This window comes from Nyctereutes procyonoides, unplaced genomic scaffold, assembly GCF_905146905.1.
Source record: "Nyctereutes procyonoides isolate TBG_1078 unplaced genomic scaffold, NYPRO_anot_genome, whole genome shotgun sequence".
Lineage (NCBI taxonomy): Eukaryota > Metazoa > Chordata > Mammalia > Carnivora > Canidae > Nyctereutes > Nyctereutes procyonoides.
The window spans coordinates 1,072,245-1,081,820 of record NW_026575045.1 but is presented as its reverse complement, the minus strand read 5'-3'; the positions used below and the strand labels follow the sequence as shown (position 1 = coordinate 1,081,820).

At 43.2% G+C, this 9,576-nt stretch overlaps 1 protein-coding gene across 5 annotated transcripts in view; it reads left to right on the top strand.

Moving 5' to 3' along the window:
• The first annotated feature begins 740 nt into the window (after positions 1-740).
• The window catches only part of VNN1 (vanin 1), a 36,393-nt gene continuing 27,557 nt past the window's right edge, over positions 741-9,576 (top strand). For 3 of the 5 annotated variants that reach the window (XM_055324668.1, XM_055324671.1, XM_055324669.1), the window contains exons 1-3: positions 741-898; positions 7,019-7,161; positions 7,581-7,635. In XM_055324668.1, the coding sequence (XP_055180643.1) occupies positions 7,600-7,635 (36 nt within the window). In that variant the 5' untranslated portion in view covers positions 741-898; positions 7,019-7,161; positions 7,581-7,599. The remainder of the gene's footprint in view (positions 899-7,018; positions 7,162-7,580; positions 7,636-9,576) is intronic. The other 2 variants (XM_055324670.1, XM_055324672.1) reach the window with 1 other exon arrangement.

Below are 9,576 nucleotides of genomic sequence, written 5' to 3'. Positions count from 1 at the left end.
AATTGGACAATAACTTAAATGACATCATATGTTCATTCACCTATCCTACTACATTATCCTCAATTTGTTGCTTTCCCTCTGGGTACATAGTTTTGTTGTTTTTTTAATTCCAGTATAATTAGCATACAATGTCATATTAGTTTCCGGTATGCAGTATGGTGATTCAAGAATTCTATAGTTGCTTGGTGCTTATCATGATATAAGTGTGCTCTTAATCCCTTTCACCTATTTCACCCATCCTCCCACCCACCTCCCCTCTGATAACCATCAGTTTATACTCTATATTTAAGAGTGGGGTTTTTTTGTCTCTTTTTTTCTTTGTTCATTTGTTTTGTTTCTTAAATTCCACATGAGTGAAATCACATTGTATTTGTCTTTCTCTGACTGGCTTATTTCACTTAGCATTATACTCTCTAGATTTATCCATTTGCTGCAAATGTCAAGATTACATTCGTTTTTATGGGCGAGCGACATTTATTGTATATATACATATATTACTTTTTAGTCAACTCATCTATTGACAGACACAGGTTACTTCCATAATTTGGCTATTGTAAATAATGCTGCATGGGTACATAGTTTTAAGTATTTTTGGCGGCGTTGTGTAACCCCTTGGATGTCTGACAGGTCGCCAGAGAGGGTCCAAAGGACACTGTATTCCACAAATCTAAAGTCACTCCCCTAGGCAGCTAAAAGAAACAATTTGCATATACCAGGCAGGCTGAAAGCCAAGCCTAGTTATCCAAAACAAGACAAGCAAAAAGGCAGTTGCTATACCTAGGAGAGAAAAAAACAATCCACAATGGGTTTGAATTTGGAAATGAAGGGACAACAGTGAGATTATATTTTCCTTTCCAGACAGAGCACCACAGACAGAGGTTCAGAAGAACTGATTCTGGTAAGAATTTTCATTCTTCACTGGCTTTTGACAGTTTATCCAGGATCCCATACACAAGCTCTGGTATCCACCAGAGTTTTCCCTTAGCTATTTAAGGGAATAATGTAGCAGTTTACCAGATAACTCCTCACTTGCAACTCTGGGAGGGGGCCCTCTCTGGGTGCCTTTCTTTGAAGGTAGATACGGGAGTGTCTGTAAAACCATTAACTTAGCAGACTTTTGCTTACAATGATGTAGCCTTTCCAGAGTGGAAGAACAATTCAGATAGACAATTAGTAGAACGAGTACTCAAAGGAAATTAGAGATGAATTGTAGGAGCTACATCAATCTAATAATCTTTTGTTGTAGGTATGTTGGGGAGCAAGACTTCCCTGTCCCTTTCAAGGCCCATCTAGGCGGATTGGGAATCAAATTGATCTGAGAAGTTAAGGAGAAATCAAATTTAATTTCATACATATGGGGAATTCACATGCATATGGAAATTCCAAAGGCAGGCAAAAATGAGGTACATCTGTCATTCTGAGTAAGAAGAGGAGGGTAAGGGATCTGGGACTTCAAAGGAAAAGGAATGTAATTCACAGAAAAAAGTAAACAAATGTTTACTAGGCCCCTGGGAGGGGGTGAGAAGGGGCCCAGGGGGACTTTGATCAAACAGGTCTTGTGAGATTCCTCTCTGTCTGCCACACCTTGTTCAAGTCTTGACAAAGTCCTAGTTATCTATGGTGATAGCTCTCTTCCTGGAGCAGATCCTCTAGCTGTTACTGAATCTGCTGACTTGATTACTTTTTTAACTCAAACTAACCTTCCTGCCAAGTGGCCCATCCTGGGGCAGCCAGCCTTTTGCCCCTACAGTTCCTTCCTCTGAAGCTTCTCTGAAGTTTCACACACTAAAATTGAGTTGGTAGATTGTTTGATCTTGTACCAGTCTCTTAGTCCTCACAATCGGTCAGTTTAGTTAAACTCATTTCTAGAGGCAGTGACGCAGGTGTGTTCTCAAGGGTAGGCCTATGGTTCAAGCAATCAGGTAGTAAATAAGAGACATTTTTATGGAAACAGAAGAAAAGCAATGTTAATGATTAGGTCAAATTATAAACCGATTTTCGAGTTTTGAGGGTAGCCAGTAGAGAAGATTTCTATATGTCAGGCTATTGTCAGGTGTAATGTGATCGGTAGTGAAATGAAATAGACCAGGCAAAAGTTGGTCGAAACAGATTTTTAATGGGACGCGCTCTCCGGAGAGGTTCTGCGGCCCGCAGGGGAGGGAGAGAGTGGGCAAGTCGCGGGCGCAGGGGAGGGCAAACGGGCTTTTAAAGAGGGGAGGAGTAAGGGCTTGGGTGTCTGTATGGGGTGACAGGTATTAGGCTTATTACTGGTGAAATTGGCCTGGGGGCAATAACTGCCCATGCCCTTCTACGGGGTCTGGGTAAAGTACCGTTCAGGTTTCCTGCCTAGGTCCAGGCTCCCCCTGATGACCCGTCCTCGGGAGGTCTGCTGGTGATGGGAAAGTTCTGAGGTGGGGGCAACAAGGTGGGGGGTCCGCCACCATTTTGTTGGTGCCTGCTGATCCCCCTTGATCCCACCGGCCCAACAGCTACCTTACGGAGTGACCCACAGAGCAAGAGGCACAAAGACGGTTTACACCTGAGCTGCTGTGATTTCTCCGAAACTTATATCAAATTGTTTATATTCAGTTTGTAGAGCTTCAGGAGAAAGGGAAGTTTTTGTTTTTAAACGATTCCAAGTCAGAAAAGTGAGAGAACAATTTAACAATGCTAATTTGGAGAGTTGTAGCCAGCCATTGGAGGACACTAGAAGAACTCAGGATCGATTCCAACTTTTAATATTCCAGCATTAAAATCTAATATTTACAAAGGTGTGTTGAGGAGGAGAATTTCTTCTGCTATTCAAGTCCTTCTAGCTGGACCAAGAATGAAATTGACATGAGACAGATGAACAGGTGAAAATCCAATTTAATTTCATACGTACAGGGATCCACAGGGTCATGAAATTCCAAAGACTTATATGAAGCTTCTGGGAGCTAAGAAGAGGGGGAGGGGCCTGAAGATACAAAAGGGAGAGGGATCTGTCTGCCTGCCTGTCTGTCTGTCGCCAAAACACAACGTGTCAGCGAGAGGGATCATCAGCAGGAAGTTGAGATGCTTGGAAAACAACACTTGCCGTTTTATGCATATAGATTTATTAGGTAAAGAGAAATTTCCATTAATACCTGTTTTCATAGTAGAGGGAGGCAGTTGAGGAAGGAGGGGGAGAGTTTGGATCTGCTGGGTTTTGATCACTCTTAAGTCAAAATAATGTTCATGCCAAAGTGGTGCATTTTAGGGCAGCCTGCCCTTGGTCCCTACAAGTACCTCATATATATATTTAATTTTGCATCAGCTTTTTGCAATGGATCTTTCAAAGAAAATGTTTTGGAGTTTTGAAGCTTTTTGGAGGCTTCTGCTTGCCAATTAAAACAGGTATCCCATTTCATTTACCTTGGCAACCCTTGCTTTCAAGTGCTTGCTTGCTTGCTTGCTTTCAAGTGCATTCCTTGCTTTCAAGTGCATTCCTTGCTTTCAAGTGCATTCTAACTGAAACATTCTCCATTATGGCCATGATAATTCTGTGTTTTTTAGTAAAATTTTTACCATTTCTGTAGACCATCACAGCTCCTGGCACCATAGTTTTGTTTTTAGATATGAAAAAGCAAGTGTGCCAGAAGGTGGTTACACTTGACTTCTGATTTTAAGAATCCCATTAGCTGAGCCTTTGTTTACTCAAAACAAGACAAACATTGGCATCTCAATGCAACAGCAGTAACCACAAGTTGTCACTGTGGACTGGCCAAGAGAAGGCTGTGCCCAATACCAGCAATTCCCAGTGTGGGCCAAACCAGCAAAATCCACTACGCAGACTAGAACTGGGGAAAGGGGTAAACCTGCAAACCACAGGTTGGAAATGAAGAAATTCCAGCATTGAATTGTGGACTGAGCCAAGGGCTAAGGAGTGGCGCTCCCTTAGAATCTCCTGTTAGTGTAGACTGATATGTTAACCCTGGACTAGAAAGCCAATTAGGTCAGGAGCTGGAATGCAAAAAAAGAGCAGAGCTTAACTGAGTGACTTGCCAACGGCCTTCAGAAACAGCCATAAAGACAGTGAACTTAGGTGGTCACAGAGCACTACACTTGTGTTTCCCCCTGTTTCCAAATGCAGTCAGAATCTTGCTTCAGACACTGATGCTGCCATGAAATCTGTTAAAAACGAAACAAAAGTACCCAAGTGAACTTGAAGGTCTCATTGGCTTTATTAAATGATTCACAAATCAGGCAGCATCTCATCTAGCAAACAGAGGGGAGCTCCCCTGAGCCAAGTAAGAGACAGGTTTTCTAAGTGAACCACTGCAGGTTTGTGCCTTGGTGAGTTAGAAACTGCACCAGGTTGAAATGTCACACAAAGAAAGGTTTCCAGCAAATAAGGAGATGATGAGGGATGGCTTCCAAAGCTGTGACTCTCTGAGCAAAAGGTGAATGGATTCTCCTTACTTAGGGTTAAAATGAATATTTAGAATAGGAGGCCTGTTCATCTGATGTAAAAGTGGGCATAAGGTCGCACATGTGCCTTAAGGAAACATGCCTATCCATACATTACCTGTTATGTAAATGAGGTTTGTGCTGCTCCTTGAGATTTTAGTATTATAATGAGCAAAGGTAGTTGGTGGTCCATTGAGTCTGGGTCTGTGTAGCTGTGAGTCAGGGATTAGGTTCTAACTGGTCTTGTTGGTCTGGTCTGGCTGGAGATCTTTCCAGGGCAGTCACTATTGCCTGAGGGGTAGTTCTGGTTTCTATTTGCCTGAGTTAAGATAAGGTGGAAAGAAGAGCTTAAGGAAGAATGTGGGACAAAGGTTGGTGAATACAAGCAGGTGAGCAATAAAGGTGAGGTCCTGGGGCATAGCTGGTGACAGTTTTTAAAGGCAGAGATATGGCATTAAAAAAAAAAAGAAAAAAGGAATTTATTAGTGAGGATGCATTGTTTAGGCATGGTTACCTACCAGTAAGTTTTCTAGAACTGACCAGGAATTTTTTTTTTTTAAGATTTTATTTATTTTTTCATGAGAGACAGAGAGAGAGGCAGAGACACAAACAGGCCCCATGCAGGGAGCCCAATGCGGGACTCGATAACGGGTCTCCAGGATCCTGCCCTGGGCTGAAGGCCGCGCTAAACCACTCAGCCACCCGGGCTGCCCTTGACCAGGAATTTCTGTGTTGATTGGTGGTGAATTCTTGGGGTGTTGAAATTACAGACAGGCGAGGCACGAAGTCTTGGGGCCCTTTACTGACTTGGGGCCCTAAGTGATGTTATCATGGGCCTATAGTTTTCTTCTTAACATCATTTTAATTAAAAAGAATATAACTCAGGACCAGTCAGATGGAAGGGATGCACAGGGCAAGGGAAGGGGCCCAGAGCCCCATGCCCTCTCCAAGCGCACCACTCTCCCCAGATATCCACTTGTTTGCCAACTCAGAAGTACTCCCAACCCCTTCATCATATAGGCACACTTGATTAAGTTATTAGCCATTGGCTCTTGATTCAATTTCCAGGCCCTGTCTCCTCCCCTGAGGTCAGGGTTGGGACTGAAATTCCAACCCTGTAAGTCCATGATTGGTTTTCTGGCACTGACTTCCCTTGAATCAGAGAGCATCAACTGGATCAACTGGGTTAGCTGGATGACTGAGGAGATAAGGCAAGTAAAGTCTACAAAGTCCTCTGGCAAGTGAGTGGTGTTGTGCCCAAGACTGCGAATCCGAGAAAGCACCGAGGAGCCGACTCCGATGCAAACACACGAGGGTTTATTTACAAGCTCGGGCTTGGGTCCAAGTGCACCCGACACAGCGGAGCAGAGACTTGGGCCCCGAGACTAAGAGGCGAAGCAGCTTTTAGGGGCCACTGGCCCATGGGATGCGCAGAAAGTTGCACAGTCATGTGGGTCCACACGCAGGTGGCCGATTGAATGACACCTTAGCCTCTAGGGCCCACTTGAGCTGGCCTAGTACTGCGGTCAGAATCGGCGCGCAGTTTTGGCGGGCACAAAGCAGGGTTACATTGTTAGGAGCCGATTTCCGATGAGGGTGTGCCCAGCGGCTTGACTAGGGTGGGGCAGCGCCTCAAGCCATAAGCAGGTCATGTGGGGGTCATAGGGGAGGTGGCAGGTGTAGCACAAAATGGAGTCAGTCCTGCTCTGCTTGTCCAGGGGCAGGGGATTTTTGTTACATTTCCTGGGTCCCACAAGTGGCAGTCCTAGGCAAAATTCCTTAAGTGATGCCTTGGGTCTTTTGAGTACCAGGCACTCTGCTAGGTACTAGGGTCAGAGAAGTGCAAGAGGCAGCACCCACCCTATTTAGTCTTTGTTCTTCCCTATTTCTGGTTCTTTCCCCTGGGGGTGGGGCACAAATCCCTGTCGAGGAGTTCCTTCTGGGGCCTGCTACCTCTGGGGTGCTATCAGTGAATGTCCCAACACGGTGGGTTTCTTTCCTACTCCGGCAGTGGGATGTCCCCTTCTCCCTCTAGAGAGGCAATCCTCTGCATCCTTGCAGTCTGGTGGTATTAATCAAGGCTCCTTTCCATAGAACAGTTCTGTTGGGTTCCAGGGCAGGCCACTCGGAACTGTGCCACTTTGGCATATTGATTATTTTAAATAAAAGTTCCTTAAGAAACAGCCAGTGCAAAAAAACACTGACTTCTTGTCTTCAGAAGACAAGAAATAAATCTCTTCTGGAAAAGGTGGCCTCTCTGCACCAGGAGGTAAAGAGATTCTTCTTGTCAGGCATGGGACATTTATCGTCAAAAAGGCTGTATAAACAACCCTTGTTACTTTTTATTGATTTACTACCAGGCCCAAATTCTGTCCAGAATTCCTTACTAATTGAAGCTCTCCAAGTCGTTTTCTTTGTCCTGTCAATTCTTCACAGATTTATTGCCTCTTTGTCTAAGAAGTATAAAACCTGCCTGCCTTTGGTCATTTCTTTAGGTCTCCATGTCATTACTGGACCTCTGTGTGTGTGCCATAAAACTACCCCCCCCCCCGCATTAATCTGTCTCATGTCCCTTTCATTCTTCTATGAGCTGGAGATCCTTGACAGCAGAGGACGCGGTTCCTCCCCTGCAGTTGGCGTGCGTGGCCAGCTGGATCAGCTTCCGCTGGATATTTGCTCTGAAGAGTCTGCAGTTTCGAGATCTCGGGAGATCTGACATACGGCCAGCAGAAGGTAAGATTTCTTACTCTCTCAGCCTCCTGGAATCTCTGTCTGTGGGGTCTGGTGGAGGGAGAGTGATGACATTCTTTTTCTCTTTCTCTCAAATTAGCAGGAGAAAATATTTGTAGAACTAATTCCTTTAGTTTAGCGACTCTTGGTAAAAATTTGGTAGAGTACTGTTTGGTTAGTGATCCATTTCCTCCCAGAAGATGGCTTTTGTTTTCCTTTGTGGTGTCTTTTGTGTTGTTTGTCTTAAAGGGGATTACCATAAATCAGAAGGCAGGCATAGGCCCTCTCAGCTGTTCAAGTGGGCCTCACACAGTGCTGGGTTCATGCTTCTCAGCAGGCAGTGTCTGTTTAGACATACTTTGCTGTGGGTCCCTTGTAAAAACTGGATGAAGTTTTTCTTTTTATCTTGTTCTATGTCCTAGGAACTTGGCTTTGTGACCAATGAGGATATTCTCTCTGGTTTCTGCTATCTGGAGGGTATGTTTACTCGGGTGCATTTACTGGGGTACACTTCGGTAGCCAGTTGAATAGACTGGGGATCGGAGACGTCCATTTATAAGCAGCATTTTCTTTGTTCAGTTGTGCCAGCTCTCAGGGGAGTTTGTCCTAAGAGCTCCTAGACTGTAAGAGCCTTTGTCATCTCAACCTTCATTGCTTGTTAGTGCTCGAAAAATCCCATTCCAGTAGCATCTGCCCACTGTCACAGGTTGGCGGGTCTGGGACTGGAAGCTTCACCCTTTTATGGGAGACTGGAGACACCTGATACACCACATCATTCTTCCCACCTGGCCCCGAAGGTCTTTGCTTTCTTGGACTATTCTTGGGAGTAGACTTTTGGATCATGGGGTTTTCATCAAACTAGATCCCCCTCTGGGGATGCCCTCTTGTATCTTTGGTCAAAGCATAAAAAGGTTTATTGGTTTGAGTCACTATTAATTGATAATTAAATAGTAAGATCAATGGTAAGATCAATGGCCGAAAGATGAATCCTTTAAATTGGCTAAATTAAAAAAGTCTTTATGGTGAGCTTTTAATTGTTTTATTAGTATAAGGCTAGCTTTAAAAGGACTCCTTTGACAAGATAAAGAACAGAAATTAGACTTAAGGCAAAAATTAATGTCTATATCCATTGCAAATTTCCCTTCTTAAAATCTGACCCGATCTGTCAGTTTTAACTTGCCTTTCCTTATAAGATTTATTTTAGACAGCAGTCCAGCTTAATCTCAAGCTCAAAGTATACAGGCTATTCTTCTAAATGCTGGAAGCCAAGAAGTAAATTTAGCAGAAGTACCTGGGACAGGGAGTAGGGCTTGCTTTGCTGTAATCCGGCTCTGCCAGCTTTAGGCATTTCTATGCAATGACCTTGGCAGATGGATCTTAGAACTGTGCATCTCCCCACCCACCTCCCCGCACGCCCCCCAACACACACACACACACACACACACACACACACACACACACACACACAGAATTCATCATGTCTCTTGAACAGCAACAGATCTTTTAAATTATAAAGCCCCCTTTCCTCCACTTTCAAAAGATCCTACCAAATTTAGAGGATTTAGAAATGTTAATGGCTATTCGAAACCCCAATCACAGAGAACTTGACTGGCTCCTAAGGAAGGTTTCTTTCAGCTCCTGATTATATTATGATTATTAGGCAAACCAGAAGGCCCCCTGGAGCCCAGCCCCCCTTCACAGAGGAAACAGATAACCAAAATTTCTCCTAAGCCCTCCTGCAATTAATCAGTGGAAGGATGATTCTCAGGGCCTAATAATAATAAAAAGCCCAAGGTTAAATTACGTACTTAGAAAAAAACTTTTACTAAAATGCTTTATACAGAGTTTATGAAGGCATAAAACTTTTGATCTCCATTTTAGTTAAACATCTCCCTGATATATATATATATATATATATATATATATATATATATATATATATATTAGTAAAAAAGGCAGGTCAATCCCTTGATATTCAGGCTACAATCCAAATCTTTGGGGGAATTAAAGACAATTGTCTTTGTGTTACAAATTTCTATACAACTAGAAATGCAACTCTAAAAACAAGTCAAAACCCACCTATTTTTACTGATCTCAAAATCTTGCCTATTCCTCTCAATGCTTTATAGACATAAAAGATCAGGATATTGGAACAAAATTGTTCTGTACCTAAGAAAATAAATATTTTTTAAAATAGCAATTATCCCAAATTTCTTAAAACAAAAAACAAAAAACAACTTGCATGCTTTCTCTGTCCTTTAGAGTTATAAGTTTTATCATGTCTTTGACATGTAAACACAATCCACAATTGCTTGAGACTGAAGAAAAAAAGGGAGGGGAAGAGGCCTTTTAAAAATATAAATTGCTTTTAGCTAGCTTCCAGACTCTTGATCCTCAGCTTAGGTCTGGATCTCAGGG